Source organism: Convolutriloba macropyga, chromosome 8 (genome assembly GCF_964194025.1).
Source record: "Convolutriloba macropyga chromosome 8, txConMacr16.3, whole genome shotgun sequence".
NCBI lineage: Eukaryota > Metazoa > Xenacoelomorpha > Acoela > Convolutidae > Convolutriloba > Convolutriloba macropyga.
This window is the reverse complement of record NC_134475.1, coordinates 2213244-2239074: the sequence shown is the minus strand read 5'-3', so window position 1 is coordinate 2239074 and position 25831 is coordinate 2213244. Positions and strand designations below refer to the sequence as shown.

The 25831-nt window shown below is 35.9% G+C and overlaps 1 protein-coding gene across 1 annotated transcript in view; it reads right to left on the bottom strand.

The window, feature by feature from the left end:
- Positions 1 to 436: 436 nt before the first annotated feature.
- Positions 437 to 25831, bottom strand: part of LOC142343861 (uncharacterized) — a 31740-nt gene continuing 6345 nt past the window's right edge. The window contains exons 2-3 of the mRNA XM_075395232.1: positions 1923 to 2163; positions 437 to 733 (exon numbers count right to left, since the gene is read on the bottom strand). Coding sequence (XP_075251347.1) covers positions 474 to 733; positions 1923 to 2163 — 501 coding nt within the window. The 3' untranslated portion in view covers positions 437 to 473. The remainder of the gene's footprint in view (positions 734 to 1922; positions 2164 to 25831) is intronic.

The following is a 25831-nucleotide window of genomic DNA, read 5'->3' as shown; positions in this document are numbered from 1 at the left end:
AGGATCGTATATGACTTCTTGGTAATCATATAAGGATGATATATGATTTCTTGGTAATCATACAAGGATCGTATATGACTTCTTGGTAATCATACAAGGATCATATATGATTTCTTGGTAATCATACAAGGATCATACATGACTTCTTGGTAATCATATAAGGATCATATATGATTTCTTGGTAATCATACAAGGATCATATATGACTTCTTGGTAATCATATAAGGATCATATATGATTTCTTGGTAATCATACAAGGATCGTATATGACTTCTTGGTAATCATATAAGGATCATATATGATTTCTTGGTAATCATACAAGGATCATATATGATTTCTTTGGTTTCATACAAGGATCGTACTAAGAAATCAAGTATGGACAGTATGAAATCATATATGATCCTGGTATGAAATCAAAGAAACTTCAACCCGGGGAGTTAAACCTCGTTTAGTAACGTTTTTGATACTCTTCTCTACAAGTACTGCAAGTTATTCTCGTTTGAAGCATCCGGAACAAACTTGTAATCGGAGGGGTGCATTTCCAACAGGGGTGGTGAGGGCATAGTTTGTGCTCTGGAAAGATTATTTCGTCGATGTCTTCTGTCTGAGCTCGATGACGACGTCTGTGTCGGCCACTCCTCGTAAATAGCATCTTGTTTCGCATCTTGGACGTTATGCTGGTCTGAAGGTGGAACTCTGATGTGATAAGAAGCTGTTTCTGAGTTTTGTTGTCCTAAATTGACATTTTCTGAAAAATGAACGTGCCGAAGTCCTAAAACCGACTGTTATCTTGCAAGATCTTGGATGATTATTGCAAGAATCTTGCAAGGTCTTGCATAGCCCAGGTTACTCGTACTTGGAAAACTTGGTACGTCCGTAGTACGGCACCGTAGAAGTCTTGAATGAAAACCGTACTAAACGGCGCCGTACAAAGTTTTCTAAGTTTTCTACGGCACCGTATAAGTCTTAGTATGTTTTCAAAATTTCGTCAAAGGTGGGCAACCTGGGGAGTCTTGAAATATACATACCAGAGTTTTGAAAGAATCTAGCAAGACCTTGCAAATAACCATCAGAGCTCGACTGGGTTATGATCAAGGACGTGAAACTGAGGCAGGTGTATCCGTGATTTTCGATCGTGGTCTGGTAGAGAGTAATAACCCACGTTGTTCATGATGAGATAATTACTTGCGCACGGGGGAGGGAACGCGGCGAACTCATGTTACACGATTGTTCCCTATTATAAGGACACTAGTCAATGTCTGTCTATCGGCTGTTCGAGAACTAGGTATCGGCTGATCATGGCTGAAATTTTGTCTGGATCGTGACATCATAGCTGATCATAGTCTGGATCACGACATCATAACTGGTCATAGTCTGGAACACGACGTCATAACTGGTCATAGTCTGGATCACGACATCATAACTGGTCATAGTCTGGATCACGACATCATAATTGGTCATAGTCTGGATCACGACATCATAACTGGTCATAGTCTGGATCGCGAAATCATAGCTGGTATAGTCTGTATAGTTACATCATAGCTGATCATGGCTTTGGACAATATATGGTTTTCTCTACCCAGTGAAATGAAACTTGATAGCCTTGATAAGAAACATACTTAATCATGGGAAATCTTGCCAAGATCTTGCCATGTTACATGGCAAGATAATATCAAGATATGACAAACTTGCAAAATCTTTGCAAGGGTGTCAAGAAACAAGAATGTTTGTCCTATCAAGATCTTGGTAAGATAATCCATGTTTTGTCAAGATTGTCAAGATTGCATGTTTATCAAGATGTGTATCAAGTTTCATTTCACTGGGTATGGTTATTAAAGTACCATATATGATCAGTTTTAAGGTAAGTAGTTTTGGTGAACCCGGGAAGATTAGATATGCCCATTAAAATTGACAACACGAACCTTGCACGAAGTAAGATTGGGAGGCGATCGAGTTTGAACTTAGAGATTTTCTAGAGTTCCTCTGCCCATTCGACATCTGTTCTCGTCCCTCTAGCGCAGAGTGTTTGGAATGTCGCGTCTGGTGGTGCTCCAGAGGTGAAAACGGGCTAACATGAAGCAGGTGGGGTGAGTTAACTGCGTCGACTTCTTGTCGTGAATCGGCTTTGCGTCCATAAGTTTCCGTAGAATCCACCAGGGGTACCTGTAAATTGGAGAAAAAATATTGATTCGAAAGCTCACCGATTTTAACAAATTTTTTCTCGTTATATCTATCCGAACTAATACTTCACAGAAAAATCACAATGGGAGGGGTAAATCAAGTTGTACTTTTTGTCGCAAAAAAGTGAGGAAAAATAAATACGTCAATTTCTGACACGCAGGTTGATGAAATTACTGATTTTGACAATTAGTAGAGCAGCTTGCCTCTTCAATTAAAAACGATCAGCATTTTTGATTCGAGCACAAAACAAGTTGCAACGAAAACCACATAAAAGCCTACGGTGACCTTTAATATTTTTTTGACTTATTGTTCTTCCAGATGGAGAAGAGACAAAAAGTTTTCAAAAATACACAAATTGTTGGAAAATATTTGGTGAATTAGTAAAAAAAAAATATTTGCTTTGAACGCAAACCTCTAGTTGAATAAAACAATGCCGCCTTGAATCGTCAATGATAACTGCCATTGATTAACACCGATTAACATAGTCAAAATAGCATAATATAACACCTATACTACTAACCGAATCAACTTGTACTGCAATTCCAAGCAGATTAAAATTGTCCTTAATGAGAATCGGTTAGTTATAGACCAAAACGAGAAGAAAAAGGGGCAAGATCATAACAGCCATCAAACATCAACTAAACAAAAACAGATGCATTCTAATGTAACTTCATAGGAAGCCAAAGGTCATTAGCGAGACGTGAAATGAACTGTGGTTGAAAACAGTGTTGAAGCCGTTAAAAACAAACTGTTCACCAGGAAAATTTATGAGTGCAATTGTTGTGCTCTTCAGAGCCGATGAGAACAATTACTTGTGTTCGTTCTAAGATGACAAAACAAAAATTAAAAAAAAGGATATCGAAGAATCAGAAAATTATTAAGAAAATTTGAAGTATCTGAGCGAAAAAATTGTCAATTGAACAACAACCGATAAACATAACCGACTAACGTCGGGCGAATTGCTCTCAAACGACCGGCGAGCGGTTGGCTTGGTCAGTAGCTAGCCACGGGGGGGGGTGCACCGGGGGCTGATGGGGGGGGCAAAAGCGCGGTGGGGGGGGGGTGGAGCCAATAGTGGGGGTGGGGGGGGGGGGTGTCAACCTCTAAGAACCGCCCCTCACACCATAAGTATAAGTATAAGTCTCCAAGACAGTTTGAGCTGAAACAGACCTGAAAGGCTCTAAGAGCACATAATGCCCGCTGGGCGCTACCTGTTTATCCCGTTTTTGAGGACGAAAAGTCAAAAGCGTCAGACGAAAAATTGGTCAAGCGAAAAATCGCATAAAAAAAAAGACCGACAGGACTAATATAATTGCTACAAACTTCGTTTGAGAGCAATTAAAAAAAATGGAATATACAACCTGTGTTATTGCCACATCTTTGCTACAAATTGACGAAGATAGGAAAAAAAATATCAAAGTTCAAAAATTCACATTAAATTATATCATATACTTTCAAATTTGATAAGAAACATAAACTTTCAACTGTATAACAAAATAGATAAAATGTTACTCCCTACAATACCATTAGCTATCAACTGAGATTATTTAAAAAATCATATTTATCTTCAGAGAAAAACATAAACCGACAAATGTTGGAAGAATTGCTCTTAAACGACAGGCGAGGCAATTTAATTCAGGGACTGTAGCCTAAATAAATTTATGTAGCATTGATCAATTTTTTATGGGCTTAAAAAAACCTATCCCCGCGGGGATTTGAACCACTCTCCTCACGATCCACAGTCACAAGCTTTAACCACTGCGCTACAGCTCACTTAAATCTAGTATTCTGCAACCGATTTTATATAAGTTTTTACTTCGGAGCAATTGATATCACTCAAAATGAAGAACGATAGCGTGAAAAAGTCACTTGCGAAGTCAAAGAATGTTCTAGAATAAAAGCGCAAATTTTTCAAGCGAACAATTGGCATAAAGAAAGTCACACACGTTTACAATAATTGCTATGAACTTCGTTCAAGAGCAATAAATAACTCAAATCTTCAATTAGCCAAAATATACGTCATCCAACTACAAAAAGAACGAAAAAAGTCAGGCAATTAATAAAAAAAACCAATCACAAGTTACAAGAACTGATTTCAAAGCCTCTAAAACGATATTTTATTTGTGTTAACTTTCATATAAGTTTAGTTTTTCTTTGTTTAAAAGCCAATGAGACCTGTTGTTAAGGTTATAGTCTAACAGTGCAACATAAAACAATCTCAAAATCAAGCTTTTTGTCTCAAAATCAAGAAATTCTGTAAGAAAAATAACCAATGGTATCGAAGCTACGAGACCATTAGTTGAAAAATTTACCCCGTGCACCGAATCCCGGAATTCCCTCCGGGAAACCCGGGAATCTTAGCGAATCTTATCTTTTCCCGGTAATCTTAGCGGGAAACCCGGGAGTCTTAACGTTTCCCGGTAATCTTGACGGGAAAACCGGGAGTCTTAACGTTTCCCGGTAATCTTGACGGGAAAACCGGGAGTCTTAATGTTTCCCGGTAATCTTGGCAGGATCGCGGGAGTCCTAACTTTTCTCGACTATCCTTGCAGGAAATCTGTATATAAGGATTTTTACTGTGAAACTTAACCCAAGATGAATTATCTCCTTTCGGTGAAAAAGAGGGGAACGTCGGGAATCTCGAAAGTTTTACTTTGGGGGTAGAAAAATTGATTTAAAAATAAAAATTTTTGATTTTCGTTCTTATTTTGTCTCCTTTCAACAATTTCTCTTGCAATCAACAGACTATTTTCTTTTGAAATATCTCAAACAATAGATAAAAATTGGTAAAATTATAAGCTCAAGGGTCTGGGTTGGGAGGTTGATTTTTTTGCTCCATCATATAGAAAATTTAATCTAAATACAAAAATTTTTGACTTTTTTATAAATTTTGTCTCATTTCAACACTTTCTCTTGCTCCCAAATTGTTCTTCGAAAAATGGCAAATATCAATTGTAAGTAGGCAAAAGCAGGAGCTGAAAAACCTATGCTGGTGCTCGATTTTTTGCTCCATCATAAAGAAAATTTCATTCAAAAATAAAAATTTTCGATATTTGCTCTAACTTTGTCTCGTTTCAACACCTCCTCTTGCAACCAACTCATTTTTTTCTTTGAAATATCTCAAACATTATTTAAAATTAGGTAAAAGCATAAGCTCATAAGCCTAGTTTGGGGGTCGATTTTTTTGCTCCATCACATAGAAAATTTGATTTAAATACAAAAATTTTCGGATTTTTTTTTATAACTTTTGTCTCCTTTCAACACTTTCGCTTGCACCCAACTGATTTTTCTGGAAAATCTTAAACAGTAATTGAAAGTAGGCAAAAGCAGGAGGTGAAAAATTTATGTTGGTGCTCTATTTTTTGCTCCATCATAGAGAAAATTTGATTAAAAATTAAAAATTTTCGATATTTGCTCCACTTATGCCTCGTTTCAACACCTTCTCTTGCAATCAACTGATTATTTTCTTTTGAAATATCTCAAACAATAGATAAAAGTTGGTAAAATTATAAGCTCAAGGGGTTGGGTTGGGAGGTTGATTTTTTTGCTCCATCATATAGAAAATTTAATCTAAATACAGAAATTTTTGAATTTTTTTTTATAAATTTTGTCTCATTTCAACACTTTCTCTTGCTCCCAAATGGTTCTTCGAAAAATGGCAAATATCAATTGAAAGTAGGCAAAAGCAGGAGCTGAAAAACCTATGTTGGTACTCGCTTTTTTGCTCCATCATATAGAAAATTTCATTCAAAAATAAAAATTTTTGATATTTGCTCTAATTTTGTCTCGTTTCAACACCTCCTCTTGCAACCAACTGATTTTTTTCTTTGAAATATCTCAAACAAAATTTAAAAGTAGGTAAAAGCATAAGCTCATAAGCCTAGTTTGGGGGGTCGATTTTTTTGCTCCACCACATAGAAAATTTGATTTAAATACAAAATATTTCGGATTTTTTTTTATAACTTTTGTCTCCTTTCAACACTTTCGCTTGCACCCAACTAATTTTTCTGGAAAATCTTAATCATTAATTGAAAGTAGGCAAAAGCAGGAGGTGAAAAATCTGTGTTGGTGCTCGATTTTTTGCTCCATCATACAGAAAATTTGATTCAAAAATAAAAATTTTTGATATTTGCTCTACTTATGCCTCGTTTCAACTCCTTCTCTTGCAGCCAACCGATTATCTTCTTCAAATTATCTCAAACATTAGTTGAAAATATGTGAAAACATAGGCTCAGAAGCCTAGGTTGTGGGGCCGATCTTCTGTTCCATCATAAAGAAAATTTGATTTAAATACAAAACTTTTCGAAGTTTTTTTAACTTTTGTCTCCTTTCAACATTTTCTCCTGCAACCAACTGATTTTTTTTTGAAAAATTACAAACATTGATTGACAGAAGGTCAAAGCAGGAGCTCAAGGATCTAAGTTTGAGGGGGGTTGATCGATTTTTTTGCTCCATCAAATAGAAAATTTGATTCATCAAAAAAAACTTGGTTCATTTTTTTTTTCGATAATTTGTGGCTAATATAGCGACGTTGAATTTTTTATTTTTTACTTGTTGGATTTTCGGATGTCCAGTGACATATTACTGTACTGCATTTGCTTACATTGGCACCTTCCATCTCGTTTTTGAAGCAAATGTCAGTTATTTTCCAGAATTAAACACGTTCTAAAATTGCAAAAATTGTTGTATGGTTCACAATTTTTTTGATTTCTCCGTTAATACTGTACCAAAATAAGTCAATTAAAGCCCGCTGTGTTACTACTTAGTACCACTTTGTTGCCAAATACAGTTGCTGTACAGGAACGGCCCAGCTATAAAGTTATTCAAGAGCAAATTTCAAAAATGTTCCCTCGGAACAATTTTTACGTTAATAGATTCTATTATTTTTTGTTGGGAGCTTTTTGAAGTTGCAAATAGTGCTTTTTATCCATTTTGCAAGTCTATGAAGCTACTACAACCAACACTTTTTAGCTTTTTGACGATTTACCATTTTTGGTCTTTTCAGTAATTTTCAGTGAAATCGGTTTTTGACTCAAAACACACAAAACACCCTGGCCCCTTATGGCGAGGTGGGAATTTTTTCCCACCTCGCGGTAAGGGTCTTGGGTGTCAACTAAACTACCAGACGACTTAACAGACGTCCAGAAACACGTGCGTGACGCTTCCGAACGTGGTTTTTCAGGTTTTCTCGTTAATTGGGGCTCCGGGGAAAACAAAAAAACCGGCTTACTGTACAGGTTTTTGTTAATAACTCCTAAAGTACTGTACCAATTTCAACAAATGTAGGCTCATTTTGTTGGTAATGAACTCTTCTTGCTTGGTTTAGACGCTTGTTAGTTGGGCTGCCTGGTGAAAAAAGTTATTCACGTGCAAAATCGGAAAAATTGTTGATTTTGGGACCTCTTGGGTCACCCTAATTTCGGTACCACAAAACAGTTGATTTAATGTACTTATAGTGGCTCGTTAGATTCCCCAGAATGTCCTGATTATTATGCACTATATTTTGTATAGCGTTTTCCGTGGTCATGATGCTCAATTTTGACTCTGCAGTGGTTGTACTCTGCTTTTTTGGTTATTTGGTACCGGACCTTATCTTTGGAATATCTCGTCGTAGAAGTATCCGATTTCTGATCTGTTGGCATCATCTGTCAGGATATTAAATGAGCTTTCTCACAGTATATATAACGTATAGCGTTTTCTGTAATTTCGTTCAGTTTTTGGCCAGTAACGGTACCCCCATTTTGACCCCCTGAAGCAGGATACCTGACAAGCGGAGGTCGGATAGACCACTTCAAAATCAGTTTTTACTGTAAATTGAAGGTTGTTTAGACGCAGTATTATTTCTTGGTTGTAATGGTGTAGTTTAATAACGTTGTTTGGCATGTTTTAGAGGTTAATTTTGACAATAACAGTGGTGTCACTATAACATGTGTGTCACTTGGTACCGGACCTTGTTTTTGTAATAGCTCCTCGTAGAGGGAACCAATTTGGCTCAAATTTTCAGGATAAGCGCAGTTTGAGTCGTACTTTAATTCTGCCAAAGCGCGTTTAGTTTTGAGCGGCCGTTTTTGAGATATTGTCCAGGACACTCACCTCCAGTTTGACATTTTGGTGTCCTGGTGCACCCATGTTTCTACTTGTGAATCGATGAAAATAGTGAATTGAGTTTTCAGGGGTGGTTTGTTGAACACCCAGTGGGGTGGGCCTGCTCGTCATATATAGTTTATGCTCCATTTTCAGTCGTATTGTTTCAGAATCATGTCTGATGCTCCCGAAATATGTCATTTGAAGCGTATCCCCAAGAAGTGTACCAGTTCTGGCAGTTGCGGCAATGAGAACAGTTCTACACCCAAGCCATGCAGTTCGGCTAATGAGGTTTATGATTTGTGATGTTTTAGATAGGTACTGCATGTATAATAGTGCTTTCATGGTCTTGGGTAATAAGCGCAGGGGGGCATAAAATGCCAACCTAGATTTCCCCAAAATCACGTCAGGCTTTTCGTAGTGCATGCAATGTTTATGTGTCTTAGGCTTTATTGGTCTCAGCGTGTCCATAGAGACGGCCGATTTGGGTGTCAATTCGGTATTGTCTCTCTTTTTTGGTCATTCCGTGTACCGTTCATTTCATTTTGATCATTTCATGTAGTAGTAGTAGTAGTAGTAGTAGAAGTATTATTATTATTATTATTATTATTATTATTATTATTATTATTATTATTATTATTATTATTATTATTATTATGACTTCGTGCATATGCCACTGGGATGTTATTCCCGCTGTTAGGTTCTAGGATATGCACGACAGTTTTCACAGATACAAATGAATGTCCATGTGCAAGGATTCTGCTCATTCCAGTTCCTTTCCAAATAGCTCCACATGTATTCAATGAGTTTCCTCTTCAGTTGCTGCTCACCTCTCCACTTGTTAGTTATTTTTGTGACTGGGCCGGGCCGTCATTACACTGTCTGGAATAACCAGAGTTTTGGTATAATAACCAGAGTTTTGGTATAATTGGCTCCAGTAGAGAAAACATGAAATTTTGAAAAAAAAACTTTTCTCGAAAAAGTCGTCTATTTTTCAAGATATTGGAAATAATACATATATTGTTTTTGTCGTGCTTTCTTATAGTTTCCTCAGTTGTACTGACTATATGAACTGTGGTTTGTACCAAAATTCCGTCGAAATCGTAAAATTGCAACAATTGTTGTCATTTTCAAGGAATTTCAGTTTTTAGATAATTAGGTACATATTTTTACTTTTTCTCTAGCTCCCAATGAAAAAATTTTTGGTTTCTTAGGCTTTATTGGTGTTACCCACACTCACAGTGCCTATGAAGACGGCCGAATCGTATGTAATCTCGGTTTTGTCTCTTTATTGATTATTTCGTAGTTAGGAGAACTAGGTGTCTTTTTTTCTTCTAAAATAGGGCTTCTTTTTTCACCAATTTCTCTCTAAACTTGACTCTTTTGTGTTCTTTGGGTTTAGAACCTCTTAGTTGTCACAAGTATACGTCTCTATAGGCAAAAAGAACTAGAGTTTCTGTCTAATTGGCTCCAGTATAGAGAAACTTGAAATTATGAGAAAAAAAACTCTTCTCGAAAAAGTCTTCTATTTTTCAAGATATTGGAAATAATACATATATTGCTTTTATCGTGCTTTTTTATAGTTTTCTCAGTTGTACTGACATTATGAACGGTAATTTGTACCAAAATTCCGTCGAAATCGTAAAATTGCAACAATTGTTTTCATTTTCAAAGAATTTCAGTTTTTTGATAATTAGGTATATATTTTTACTTTTTCTCTAGCTCCGAATGAAAAAATTTTTGGTTTCTTAGGCTTTATTGGTGTTACCCACACTCACAGTGCCTATGAAGACGGCCGAATCGTATGTAATCTCGGTTTTGTCTCTTTATTGATTATTTCGTAGTTAGGAGAACTAGGTGTCTTTTTTCTTCTAAAATAGGGCTTCTTTTTTCGCCAATTTCTCTCTAAACTTGACTCTTTTGCGTTCTTTGGGTTTAGAACCTGTTAGTTGTCACAAATATACGTCTCTATAGGCAAAAAGAACTAGAGTTTCTGTTTAATTGGCTCCAGTATAGAGAAACTTGAAATTATGAGAAAAAAAACTCTTCTCGAAAAAGTCTTCTATTTTTCAAGATATTGGAAACAATAGATATTTTGTTTTTTGTTTACTTTTTTCTAGTTTTCTCTGTTGTACAGACTATATGAACTGTGAATTGTATCAAAAATCCGTCGGAATCGGAAAATTGCAAAAATTGTTGTCATTTTCAAAGGATTTCAGTTTTTTGATAGATAGGTGCATATTTTTTACTATTTCTCTAGCTCCCAATGAAAAATATTTTAATTTCTTAGGCTTTATTGGTGTTACCCACACTCACAGTGCCTATGAAGACGGCCGAATTGTATGTTTTTTCGGTTTTGTCTTTTTATTGATTTTTTCGTAGTTCGGAGAACTAGGTGTCTTTTTTCTTCTAAAATAGAGCTTCCTTTTTCGTCAATTTCTCTTTAAACTTGACTCTTTTGCGTTCTTTGGGTTTAGAACCTGTTAGTTGCCACAACTATACGTCTCTATAGGCAAAAAGAACTAGAGTTTCTGTTTAATTGGCTCCAGTATAGAGAAACTTGAAATTATGAGAAAAAAACTCTTCTCGAAAAAGTCTTCTATTTTTCAAGATATTGGAAATAATAGATATTTTGTTTTTTGTTGAATTTTATAGTTTTCTCAGTTGTACAGACCATATGAACTGTGAATTGTACCAAAATTCCGTCGGAATCGGAAAATTGCAAAAACTGTTGTCATTTTCAAAGGATTTCAGTTTTTTGATAATTATGTACATATTTTTACTTTTTCTCTAGCTGCCAATGAAAAAATTTTTGGTTTCTTAGGCTATATTGGTGTTACCCACACTCGCAGTGCCTATGAAGACGGCCGAATCGTATATAATTTCGGTTTTGTCTCTTTATTGATTATTTCGTAGTTAGGAGAACTAGGTGTAATTTTTCTTCTAAAATAGAGCTTCCTTTCTCGGCAATTTCTCTCTAAACTCGACTCTTTTGTGTTCTTTGGGTTTAGAACCTGTTAGTTGTCACAAATATACGTCTCTATTGGCAAAAAGATCTAGAGTTTCTGTTTAATTGGCTCCAGTATCGAGAAACATAAAATTTTGAGAACAAAAACTCTTCTCGAAAAAGTCTTCTATTTCTCAAGATAATAGAAATAATAGATATTTTGTCTTTTATTGTCTGTTTTGTACTTTTCTCAATTGTACCAACTATATGAGCCGTGATTTGCACCAAAATTCCATCGGAATTGTAAAATTGCAACAATTGTTGTCATTTTCAAAAGATTTCAGTTTTTTGATAATTATGTACATATTTTTACTTCTTCTTTAGCTCCCAATGGAAAAAATTTTGGTTTCTTAGGCTTTATTGATGTCACCCACACCCACTGTGCCTATGAAGACTGCGGATTTGGGTAAAATTTCGGGATTGTCCCTTTTTTGATTATTTCGTTGTTAGGAGAACTAGGTGTAATTTTTCTTCTAAAATAGAGCTTCCTTTTTCGACAATTTCTCTCTAAACTTGACTCTTTTGTGTTCTTTGGGTTTAGAACCTGTTAGTCGTCACAAATATACGTCTCTATAGGCAAAAAGAACTAGAGTTTCTGTTTAATTGGCTCCAGTATAGAGAAACCTAAAATTTTGAGAACAAAAACTCTTCTCGAAAAAGTCTTCTATTTCTCAAGATAATGGAAATAATAGATATTTTGTCTTTTATTGTCTTTTTTGTACTTTTGTCAGTTGTATCAACTATATGAGCCGTGATTTGTACCAAAATTCCGTCGGAATTGTAAAATTGCAACAATTGTTGTCATTTTCAAAAGATTTCAGTTTTTTGATAATTATGTACATATTTTTACTTCTTCTTTAGCTCCCAATGGAAAAATTTTTGGTTTCATAGGCTTTATTGATGTTACCCACACTCACTGTGCCTATGAAGACTGCGTATTTGGGTATAATTTCGGGATTGTCCCTTTTTTGATTATTTCGTTGTCAGGAGAACTAGGTGTATTTTTTCTTCTAAAATAGAGCTTATTTTTTCGCCAATTTCTCTTTACATTCGACTCTTTTGTGTTCTTTGGGTTTAGAACCTGTTAGTTCTCACTAATATACGTCCTTTTATGCAAAAAGAACGAGAGTTTCTGATTTATTGGCTCCAGTATAGAGAAACTTGAAATTATGAGAAAAAAAACTCTTCTCGAAAAAGTCTTCTATTTTTCAAGATATTGGAAATAATAGATATTTTGTTTTTTGTTGACTTTTTTCTAGTTTTCTCAGTTGTACAGACCATATGAACTGTGAATTGTACCAAAATTCCGTTGGAATCAGAAAATTGCAAAAATTGTTGTAATTTTCAAAGGATTTCAGTTTTTTGATAGATAGGTGCATATTTTTACTATTTCTCTAGCTCCCAATGAAAAATATTTTAGTTTCTTAGGCTTTACTGGTGATTCTCACTCCCACAGTGTCCATGGAGACCGCCGATTCGTATGTAATTTGGGTTTTGTCTTTTTATAGATTATTTCGTAGTTAGGAGAACTAGGTGTAATTTTTCTTCTAAAATAGAGCTTCTTTTATCGGCAGTTTCTCTCTAAACTTGACTCTTTTGTGTTCTTTGGGTTTAGAACCTGTTAGTTGTCACAAATATACGTCTCTATTGGCAAAAAGATCTAGAGTTTCTGTTTAATTGGCTCCAGTATAGAGAAACTTGAAATTGTGAGAAAAATAACTCTTCTCGAAAAAGTCTTCTATTTTTCAAGATATTGGAAATAATAGATATTTTGGTTTTTGTTGACTTTTTTCTAGTTTTCTCAGTTATACCGACCATATGAACTGTGAATTGTACCAAAATTTCGTCGGAATCGGAAAATTGTAAAAATTGTTGTCATTTTCAAAGGATTTCAGTTTTTTGATAGATAGGTGCATATTTTTACTATTTCTCTAGCTCCCAATCAAAAATATTTTAGTTTTTTAGGCTTTACTGGTTATTCTCACTCTCACAGTGTCCATGGAGACGGCCGATTCGTATGTATTTTGGGTTTTGTCTTTTTATAGATTATTTCGTAGTTAGGAGAACTAGGTGTATTTTTTCTTCTAAATTAGATCTTCTTTTTTCGGCAATATCTCTCGAAACTCGACTATTTTGTCTTCTTTGGGTTTAGAACCTGTTAGTTGTCACAAGTATACGTGTCTACAGGCAAAAAGAACTAGAGTTTCTGTTTAATTGGCTCCAGTATAGAGAAACTTGAAATTGTGAGAAAAATAACTCTTCTCGAAAAAGTCTTCTATTTTTCAAGATATTGGAAATAATAGATATTTTGGTTTTTGTTGACTTTTTTCTAGTTTTCTCAGTTATACCGACCATATGAACTGTGAATTGTACCAAAATTTCGTCGGAATCGGAAAATTGTAAAAATTGTTGTCATTTTCAAAGGATTTCAGTTTTTTGATAGATAGGTGCATATTTTTACTATTTCTCTAGCTCCCAAACAAAAATATTTTAGTTTCTTAGGCTTTACTGGTGATTCTCACTCCCACAGTGTCCATGGAGACCGCCGATTCGTATGTAATTTGGGTTTTGTCTTTTTATAGATTATTTCGTAGTTAGGAGAACTAGGTGTAATTTTTCTTCTAAAATAGAGCTTCCTTTTTCGACAATTTCTCTCTAAACTTGACTCTTTTTTGTTCTTTGGGTTTAGAACCTGTTAGTTGTCACAAATATACGTCTCTATTGGCAAAAAGATCTAGAGTTTCTGTTTAATTGGCTCCAGTATAGAGAAAATTGAAATTGTGAGAAAAAAACTCTTCTCGAAAAAGTCTTCTATTTTTCAAGATATTGGAAATAATAGATATTTTGGTTTCTGTTGACTTTTTTCTAGTTTTCACAGTTGTACCGACCATATGAACTGTGAATTGAACCAAAATTCCGTCGGAATAGGAAAATTGCAAAAATTGTTGTCATTTTCAAAGGATTTCAGTTTTTTGATAGTTAGGTGCATATTTTTACTATTTCTCTAGCTCCCAATCAAAAATATTTTAGTTTCTTAGGCTTTACTGGTGATTCTCACTCTCACAGTGTCCATGGAGACGGCCGATTCGTATGTAATTTCGGTTTTGTCTCTTTATTGATTATTTCCTAGTTAGGAGAACTAGGTGTATTTTTTCTTCTAAATTAGATCTTCTTTTTTCGGCAATATCTCTCGAAACTCGACTATTTTGTCTTCTTTGGGTTTAGAACCTGTTAGTTGTCACAAGTATACGTGTCTACAGGCAAAAAGAACTAGAGTTTCTGTTTAATTGGCTCCAGTATAGAGAAACTTGAAATTATGAGAAAAAAAACTCTTCTCGAAAAAGTCTTCTATTTTTCAAGATATTGGAAATAATAGATATTTTGGTTTTTGTTGACTTTTTTTAGTTTTCTCAGTTGTACCGATCATATGAACTGTGAATTGAACCAAAATTCCGTCGGAATCGGAAAATTGCAAAAATTGTTGTCATTTTCAAAGGATTTCAGTTTTTTGATAGATAGGTGCATATTTTTACTATTTCTCTAGCTCCCAATCAAAAATATTTTAGTTTCTTAGGCTTTACTGGTGATTCTCAATCTCACAGTGTCCATGGAGACGGCCGATTCGTATGTAATTTCGGTTTTGTCTCTTTATAGATTATTTCGTAGTTAGGAGAACTAGGTGTAATTTTTCTTCTAAAATAGAGCTTCTTTTATCGGCAGTTTCTCTCTAAACTTGACTCTTTTGTGTTCTTTGGGTTTAGAACCTGTTAGTTGTCACAAATATACGTCTCTATTGGCAAAAAGATCTAGAGTTTCTGTTTAATTGGCTCCAGTATAGAGAAACTTGAAATTGTGAGAAAAATAACTCTTCTCGAAAAAGTCTTCTATTTTTCAAGATATTGGAAATAATAGATATTTTGGTTTTTGTTGACTTTTTTCTAGTTTTCTCAGTTATACCGACCATATGAACTGTGAATTGTACCAAAATTTCGTCGGAATCGGAAAATTGTAAAAATTGTTGTCATTTTCAAAGGATTTCAGTTTTTTGATAGATAGGTGCATATTTTTACTATTTCTCTAGCTCCCAATCAAAAATATTTTAGTTTTTTAGGCTTTACTGGTTATTCTCACTCTCACAGTGTCCATGGAGACGGCCGATTCGTATGTATTTTGGGTTTTGTCTTTTTATAGATTATTTCGTAGTTAGGAGAACTAGGTGTAATTTTTCTTCTAAAATAGAGCTTCTTTTTTCGGCAGTTTCTCTCTAAACTTGACTCTTTTTTGTTCTTTGGGTTTAGAACCTGTTAGTTGTCACAAATATACGTCTCTATTGGCAAAAAGATCTAGAGTTTCTGTTTAATTGGCTCCAGTATAGAGAAAATTGAAATTGTGAGAAAAAAAACTCTTCTCGAAAAAGTCTTCTATTTTTCAAGATATTGGAAATAATAGATATTTTGGTTTTTGTTGACTTTTTTCTAGTTTTCACAGTTGTACCGACCATATGAACTGTGAATTGAACCAAAATTCCGTCGGAATAGGAAAATTGCAAAAATTGTTGTCATTTTCAAAGGATTTCAGTTTTTTGATAGTTAGGTGCATATTTTTACTATTTCTCTAGCTCCCAATCAAAAATATTTTAGTTTCTTAGGCTTTACTGGTGATTCTCACTCTCACAGTGTCCATGGAGACGGCCGATTCGTATGTAATTTCGGTTTTGTCTCTTTATTGATTATTTCCTAGTTAGGAGAACTAGGTGTATTTTTTCTTCTAAATTAGATCTTCTTTTTTCGGCAATATCTCTCGAAACTCGACTATTTTGTCTTCTTTGGGTTTAGAACCTGTTAGTTGTCACAAGTATACGTGTCTACAGGCAAAAAGAACTAGAGTTTCTGTTTAATTGGCTCCAGTATAGAGAAACTTGAAATTATGAGAAAAAAAACTCTTCTCGAAAAAGTCTTCTATTTTTCAAGATATTGGAAATAATAGATATTTTGGTTTTTGTTGACTTTTTTAAGTTTTCTCCGTTGTACCGATCATATGAACTGTGAATTGAACCAAAATTCCGTCGGAATCGGAAAATTGCAAAAATTGTTGTCATTTTCAAAGGATTTCAGTTTTTTGATAGATAGGTGCATATTTTTACTATTTCTCTAGCTCCCAATCAAAAATATTTTAGTTTCTTAGGCTTTACTGGTGATTCTCAATCTCACAGTGTCCATGGAGACGGCCGATTCGTATGTAATTTCGGTTTTGTCTCTTTATTGATTATTTCCTAGTTAGGAGAACTAGGTGTATATTTTCTTCTAAATTAGATCTTCTTTTTTCGGCAATATCTCTCGAAACTCGACTATTTTGTCTTCTTTGGGTTTGGAACCTGTTAGTTGTGACACGTATACGTGTCTACAGGCAAAAGGAACTAGAGTTTCTGTTTAATTGGCTCCAGTATAGAGAAACTTGAAATTATGAGAAAAAAAACTCTTCTCGAAAAAGTCTTCTATTTTTCAAGATATTGGAAATAATAGATATTTTGTTTTTTGTTGACTTTTTTCTAGCGTTCTCAATTGTACCGACCATATAAACTGTGAATTGTACCAAAATTCCGTCGGAATCGGAAAATTGCAAAAATTGTTGTCATTTTCAAAGGATTTCAGTTTTTTGATAGATAGGTGCATATTTTTAATATTTCTCTAGCTCCCAATCAAAAATATTTTAGTTTCTTAGGCTTTTTTGGTGATTCTCACTCTCACAGTGTCTATAGAGACGGCCGAATTGTATGTAATTTCGGTTTTGTCTTTTTATTGATTATTTCGTTGTTAGGAGAACTATGTGTCTTTTTTCTTCTAAATTAGATCTTCTTTTTTCGGCAATATCTCTCGAAACTCGACTATTTTGTCTTCTTTGGGTTTAGAACCTGTTAGTTGTATTAAATATACGTGTCTACAGGCAAAAAGAACTAGAGTTTCTGTTTAATTGGCTCCAGTATAGAGAAACTTGAAATTATGAGAAAAAAACTCTTCTCGAAAAAGTCTTCTATTTTTCAAGATATTGGAAATAATAGATATTTTGGTTTTTGTTGACTTTTTTTAGTTTTCTCAGTTGTACCGATCATATGAACTGTGAATTGAACCAAAATTCCGTCGGAATCGGAAAATTGCAAAAATTGTTGTCATTTTCAAAGGATTTCAGTTTTTTGATAGATAGGTGCATATTTTTACTATTTCTCTAGCTCCCAATCAAAAATATTTTAGTTTCTTAGGCTTTTTTGGTGATTCTCACTCTCACAGTGTCTATAGAGACGGCCGAATTGTATGTAATTTCGGTTTTGTCTTTTGATTGATTATTTCGTTGTTAGGAGAACTAGGTGTCTTTTTTCTTCTGAAATAGAGCTTCTTTTTTCGCCAATTTCTCTCTAAACTTGATTCTTTTGTGTTCTTTGGGTTTAGAACCTGTTAGTTGTATTAAATATACGTGTCTACAGGCAAAAAGAACTAGAGTTTCTGTTTAATTGGCTCCAGTATAGAGAAACTTGAAATTATGAGAAAAAAACTCTTCTCGAAAAAGTCTTCTATTTTTCAAGATGTTGGAAATAATAGATATTTTGTTTTTTATTGTCTTTTTTGTACTTTTCTCAGTTGTACCAACTATATGAGCCTTGATTTGTACCAAAATTCCGTCGGAATTGTAAAATTGCAAGAATTGTTGTCATTTTCAAAGGATTTCAGTTTTTTGATAGATAGGTGCATATTTTTACTATTTCTCTAGCTCCCAATCAAAAATATTTTAATTTCTTAGGCTTTTTTGGTGATTCTCACTCTCACAGTGTCTATAGAGACGGCTGATTTGTATGTAATTTCGGTTTTGTCTTTTTATTGATTATTTCGTAGTTAGGAGAACTAGGTGTCTTTTTTCTTCTAAAATAGAGCTTCTTTTTTCGCCAATTTCTCTCTAAACTTGACTCTTTTGTGTTCTTTGGGTTTAAAACCTGTTAGTTGTCACAAGTATACGTCTCTATAGGCAAAAAGAACTAGAGTTTCTGTTTAATTGGCTCCAGTATAGAGAAACTTGAAATTATGAGAAAAAGCTCTTCTCGAAAAAGTCTTTTATTTTTCAAGATATTGGAAATAATTGATATTTTGTTTTTTGTTGACTTTTTTCTAGATTTCTCAGTTGTACCAACCATATGAACTGTGAATTGTACCAAAATTCCGTCGGAATCGGAAAATTGCAAAAATTGTTGTCATTTTCAAAGGATTACACTTTTTTCATAGATGGGTGCATTGCTTTTTTTTTGCTTTTGTTCGCTTTTGGAATACCAAGACCACCCAGCCCCGGGTATCAGGGGACACCACCAAGTGTAAACTGGTATCGCCCACCACATTTGGCATAAGTGGGACCACCCAGCCCTGGGTATCAGGGGTTTTTTTAGCTCTTAGGGGTTAATTTAGGCTCTAGGTTAATTTTTTTAATCAAGATTTTGCCACTCTTTCTTTGTTTTAGAACCGTAAAGTCAGTCAATCGGATAATGAAAACGCACTGAAGAAAAGAGGCAATAAGAAACGGGTCCAGAAGACCAATCTCTACGCAAAAGCTATTTCCCTTCGCTTCAATTGTTTTCACCCATCCTCCTCTGATGGACTAAGAGCGGCAAAGAGTGAACTAATTGAGCATTATCCACTAATAAAAAGTGTGTCTTTCCTGTGCTCAAGGAGAAACGAAAGTGGTCTGAACGGTTGGATGAACTTTCGCAACCCTTCCGATTGCGAAATCACAAAGCAACAGATGACAAACCAGCCAATCAGTAAAATTGAAATACTCAAAGATGGAGATGTTAATAAACCATGGTTCAAAGAGTCGATGATCTCCCAACCAGTTACCTTTAAAAAAACGAGTGGTGTTGCCTGATGTCGATAAGTTTTATAGTAGTGATGTGATGAAGTTTCCATGCAATAATTCTACTTGGTTTAGTGAACGTAATTGATTATTTATACGAATAAACGTGTTCATTTCATGTTTGTCTTTATAATGGTGTATCAAAGAGTAGCTCTTTTTACGTATGTGCGCAATTTAGGACTTTGTGGCTTGGGTCTCAAATTTTTTTATTGTTTTTAGTAAGGTAGGACATTTTGAGTCGCAGTGGCAGGTTTATTATGGTTAGTCGGGGCAGTTATTTTAACACCAGAACACCGGAGTTTGGGAATTTGAGGCTGAATTATGTTTAAAGTCTAATCTTAGCGCAGGTTGTGTGAGATAATATTAGCGACAGGCCAGATATTTTTGTTTTTCTTCGAGGATGCCTATATAATACTTGCTTCATTTTTGAACTACCATACGTTGTCTTTTGTAATTAGAATCTCTACTGATCTTCAGTTTCAATGAGCGAGCTGCAGAAGCTAGAGAAGGCACTTCAGCGCCTTGAAAAAAGCACAAGACGATCAGAGAATGAGCATCGATTGTTCGTGGGAACAGTTAGAAGACTGAGAAAGAAACGTGATGTTGCTGTACAGAGAAGTAGAAATGAGCCGGTTGCCGTCCCAAGTATACCGGACGAAAATGTCAATCCCAATGATTTGCCATCGGCAGGAACTGAATCAGAAGAGTTATATCTAAAAACAGCAGTTTCGGCTACACAACTCGGGATTAATCTGGCTATCGAAAATTTTACTGAGGACGAGCTAATCAATTTTATTGTCAGCCCACAAAAAACATCCCGTGATCCTTTAGACAAGAACAAAATTTTGGAAATTAAGAAGCAGGTGAATTTTCATTTTCCCGGATGCTGGCCGGAGGCAAGGTGTGCTATAAATCGAAACGGCAGAGACCTAAAAAGAGCAAAGTTGAGATCAGTGAAAGAGCCAGCTGCGCAGCCAATTGCTGAGAGTGACGACTCCTCAAGAAATCTTGATAACATTGATGATTTTCTTGGAGCTAAGTAAATATTGTCAACTTTGTAGTTCGCGTTGAATGAATTTGTAAATTTGCTCTGCCGAATTGAAGTTGTTGAAATATGTTTTACTAGTCACATTTGAGCTAGTATGAAAGTAGATTGAAGCCAGTGAAGGCATCATTTGTGTATAGGCGGAAGAATTTTCTAGATTGTGTAATTCTTATCACCCAATTGTTATTCTTGAAATTTTTTTCCAGAAATGGCAATGTTTCCAAAGGCGGTTACTTTTCTGGGCAGTGACTCGAATTCCAAATCTGCGCGTTTAAACGATAAAAAACTGCTTGAGAACTTCCAGGGGATAGACTTTTTGTTTTTTTTTGAAGACGGAAACTATAGAGAAATTGGCCTTGACCATAAGGCATGGCCGGACAAAATGAGCTACACATGCCGTAGCCAAGTAAAGAAGGGAGATGTTCTCAGACTCTATTGGACGAACAAGTTTTACAACGCTCGTTTCATTACCAAAGGCGATAGCAACTTTATAAAAGTTGTTTGCACTCAAATGGACAACAGGTTGGACAAGGCCAATACATCAACAGAGAAGGCGAATCTCTCCTTTTCTGCAGAAACAGAAGCCGCGATCGAGACAATCTCGCAGCAAAGTCGAAAACGGCCTTTGAGTGAATTGAACCTGTCATGCATTGACCCAATTGCACAAAGAAAAAGGCCAAAGACTTCAGGAGACCAGGAAATTGAAGTTGTCCGAACTGTCAAGGAGTCCGGTTCGTCGAATGCCCAAAAAAACCTTGTGCAGTCAAAACTGAAAACAATCTCCACGATGAGTTTGCCGAAAGAAAGCGCTGATGAACAGAGCGATGATCAGTGTGAAGATGCCAATTCCGCTATTCCGCAGGTTCAACACGGAAATAGTCCAACTATTTTTGATGAGAACAATGGCAATAGCCAGGAATCAGAAATCGAAGAAGTTGAGACCGAAGGTGAAGAGGCAATTGATGCTTCCAGTGACACTTCGATTCTGAACAGAGTGTGTAAAGCGATTCGCTCTGTAACGAAGGTTATAGACAATCAGCGCAGAGAGACTAGGGAGCTTAGGTTATATCTCGAAAATGAATTGAAAGCTGCGACCCCTGCTCCAAGTAGCGTTGTTAGTGAGGTCTCCAATGTAGAGAAACGGCAAATTTTTTTAAAATGAGAGGACATGTCGCTGGTCGAAGGGAAGACTGCAAAGAAATATGGAAGGAATCTGGCGAGGAAATATTTTACAATTGAAGAGCTAAAAGACCGAAGAACCAATCCTAGGAAGTCAACATCCCTAGCATCACTTGATGGAGAAAAATTGCAAGAAATTAAGGAGCTAATCGAGGGACGGTTTCCGGGCGAATTTATGCAGGCGTGTGATGCAATAGACGATTTGGGGCGCGATATCAAGAAAGATATTATTAGAAAAAGTAAGAAAGCTGCTGATGGAAATGATTGTAGTAGCAGACAGGAAGCAGAGTAAAAATGGCTATCGATGTCTCATCTGACTTCAGATGTCTACCTTAACTTTTCCATCTTTGTTGTATCTTATTTTAAACTTTGTCTTTAATGTTGTTTCTAATATAGCTTGTGCATTGACAATTTTTTGGATGAGTATTTGATGTTCATAGCTCTGTTTTCTTTTCCTTAACTCTTTCTTCATTGTTGTATCTTATTATAAACTGTGTCTTTAATTTCGTTTCTAATATAGCTTGTCGCTAGTGCATTGACAATTAATCGGATGAGTACTTGATGTTCATAGCTCGCAGCTTCAAAAAAAATTTACGCTATCAATGCATTTTGATTCTTTATGCATTTTGTTGCTAACAATATTGAAACTAGTTGTTGCCGTAAGTTCTTTTCGTGCTCAATGCTAAAGTTTTTGTCAAATTGGTTTCCCTGGTTTTATCAGTTCAAACTTGTTGCTCAATGAAAAAATTATTACCGTTTCATTTTTTCTGTAGAATTGAGGTTTTCTTGGTCGTTCTAAATTTTTTCATAGTTCGTTGAAATATTTAAGTTTAAATGCAATGGTTGATAACATTGCTTGGACAGATCTTGCTCAAGTCGACGCAGTCCTTACAGCTGAGCTTTTGGATAACGGGAATGTGCAAACGCATAAGATTACAAGTGTTGGTCCAACTGTCTGTGAGTCAAACCGAAAAAAACTTGAAAGCCTTATGAGACGAGATTACTTGAATTTTCTAGAAAATTTCGATCTCCAACCCGGGAAAAAGTCATTTTCAAAAGACGCTGCCCATACAAGTTTAGGCGTATTTGCCGAGAAAAAATTTATTTTTAACGAAATTTTGTTTGGTTTAACTGGCTTCCTTGCTCCGATGCCTTCGTCTGAAATCATTGCGGGTGTCAATGATGTCTCTATTTTTGATCATTCGACGGGACCAAAATTGATGCTCGGTGGTGTTTCGTTCATTAATTCCTCATGCAGGGAAAATTCTTTTTATGTGCCTAACAGGTGCCGATCAAAAGTGCAAATTCGCGTTACTGCTATCAAAGGGATAGAAGTCGGAGAAGAAGTTACTGTGCGGTATGGAGGTGACTTTTTTGGACCTGATAGAATGTTCTGTGAGTGCCCACATGCTGAATTTCATGGTGCATTTTCTGTTATACTCCATAATTGGACAAGATCAGGAAAAGTCAAACCAATTATACACTACCCCGAGACCCCAGTGAAAGCAATATCAACTTTGACTCCGAAATCTAGAGTGATTTCGCCTCTTTCAAGCGCCGAGAAATCAGAAAGTCAGAACTCAAAGCGTAAATTTAAAGCTCGTAGCTTTGCAAGCTATGTTAGCAGAATAAAACCAAAAAAGTCTCGTTACCTCTCAAGAAAAAAAAGACTTCTCGTATCAAGCTCCGGATCAAGCAGTGAAGAGCTAATGATTTCCAGTGAGGAAGCCGCCATCGCTCTACAAGAGGATTTTGCAAACACTTATTCTCCTTCGCCAGCACCGATTGAGTTCTCTACACCTTTGTTGTTGCGTCAAGTTGACAATTTTGTTGAAACCTCTAGTTCAGAGTCCTCAGACAGCTCAACACCGTTGACAGAGTCAGAAGATGCGCTATGTGATGAATCACGAGTCTCGATGCCCGATTTTGTGGAGCTGTTCATTGGCATTGCTGATCAATTTGCATTGAGTGAACGAGCTGTCAAATCTCTTTTAAATCTGGTTGAACGTTCCTTGCCTTCTAAGAACAATATGCCGAGTTTTTATCGTCTGCAACAGATGGAAGTCAATTCCAACACTCTAGAAGAGGAGGAATTACCGAATGGAGTAATTTTTCATTTGAACGTCAAATCTCAATTAAGCGCTTTGATTGAACGAAACATCGATTTAATTTATTCCAAGAATTGGCAGCTGCAGGAAGATATTCACTTGGAGCACAAAGAAAATTACCAAGTTCTACACTTTAGTTTAAGCACGGACGGCGTTTCGCCTGCGAAGTCGGCAAAGTTCAGTTTGTACCCAGTTTGGTTGATGTTGCTCAACTTGCCGCAAAAGCGCAGAGTTTGTTATCGTAATCTTTTATTAGTATCTTTGTTTGGGGGCAACAGCAAGCCTGATTGCTCATCACTTATGAAAAACTTGATTTATTTTGTTCACAGTTTCAACCATGAGCGCGTACTTCTAATTGGGGACAAAGAGTTCCAAGTCGAAATCAACATCCGACTTGTTACGGTTGATGCTGTCATGAAAGCCCCACTCGTAAACCAGACCCAATTTAACGGTTTGTACGGTTGCCCCAACTGCCTGGTACCAGGCCAGAGCCATTCGTCTGGTAAGCCTTGGATCTATCCATACCAAGAGAGCAAGTCGGAAATGAGGACAAACAAACACCGTTTAGAAGTTTTAGCTAAGGAGCCTACAGAAAAAAAACCTATCTTTGGTTTGAGAGGCGTGTCTGCTATTGAAAGTTTAGTATCAGTTCCCAAAGACGTGGTCATTGACTATATGCACCAAGTTTTGCTGGGTGTTGTGAAGAAGACTGTTAGCAATATCGTTCGTCGGAGAAATTTTTCGGCACAACAGAAGGGGCTTGTTTCCCGTCGGCTTACACTTTGTAGACTGCCTTCTCAAGAACATAATCGTCAGTTGCGTCCACTTGACACGCTCAAACTTTGGAAAACCTCTGAGTTAAAGTTGTTTCTTCTATATGGGTTTTTATCTTTTCTCGGTACAATATCTGATCAGTTGTTTATTCATTTTTTCTTGTTGAGTACTGGAATTCGTGTATTATTAGAGCCTAAATCGGAGAAGGAGATTGATATTGCTGGGAAATGTATTGACTGTTTTCAACGGCAGCTATCGCGGTTCTACGGTGACAAGTCAGAAACGTACAATGCGCATAGTTTGGGTCATCTTGCGGACCAGGTGAAACGTTGTGGCCCGCTGTCTGTGTGCTCTACTATTGCCTTCGAAGCAGCTCATTTTCAATTAAAAAGAAAACTTGGTGAAACAGTTTCGACCAAATTATTCACTCGTTTAGCTGTGAAACGGCGTCAAAGAATTTTCTATAGAAGAAAACCGTGTGTTGAACAGGCTTTGAAAATTGGACCTCTATTGCTAAAACGGTGCAAAGATGTTCAGGCTCGAATTGACATGGTAACATCCGTCCTCAAAACTTGTTCCTCTTTTTCTAAACACGGGAAAAATTATCACTGCCACACGTCAAGCTGTAGTTTTGACATAAATGGTTCGTGCGAACATATTGTTATGATTAATTCTGGTGAGGGAATTAGTGTTGGACAATTACATGCGATTTATGCCGATCTAGATAATTTGTGCGGCGTTGTTGAAGTAAAAATGTTCGAGTCTGTGACTGCTTTAAGACAAAATTTACGTGACCGTCTCACTACTCTTGAATCAAGTGTGGATGTTATTGAAATGGATTTGGCAATGGATGAAGTATTAGAGATCTTAGAATCTCTTGACGATGCTCATTTTGTTGTCGGTTCTTTGAAAAATGAGTTAGTTGAAGTAGACGTAATGAATTTGGTGGCACCGTGCATCCTGCGAGTTGTTGGCGTTTTGAATTTTGTGTCAGAACTGTGTTGCGTCTTCGAGAGAGATTGACTTGTTATATTTTCTGCAATGTAATGAAAACTGCTGATATAAAATAAGATGATAGAACTAGTGTTGTACATGACAGAGGGCTTGTACTCAAAGTTTCTTTAGTGTTCTTATTTGTTAAAAGCAATTGATGTCTGTTGATCTTAGTGTACGTATGTTATTACCAGTTGTTTTCTTTATAGCCTTGACAGGAAGTCTTATCTGTTTGTAATTGGACTTTTAATTGGAGTGTTTTCTCCTGTGTGGAATGCTTTGAAAATGAGGCTATTATGTTTGTGGGTTACACTCAATACTTCTCCTGTTTTAGAGAGAAATTATGCCTAGAAATTATACTCGAACAACTAAAAGAAAATATTCGCAGTACGATCTCGACACTGCTTTGTATCTTTTAAGGCATGGGGACTACGAAATTCGTGCTGTTGCTGAGTCAACCGGGGTACCTTATTCGACTATAAGGAGGAATGTCAAACGTTTCAATGAGAATTCAAAGTGTGTGTTCACCCCAGCTCAGGAGTCAGATTTGAAAATCTGGATCCAGAACTT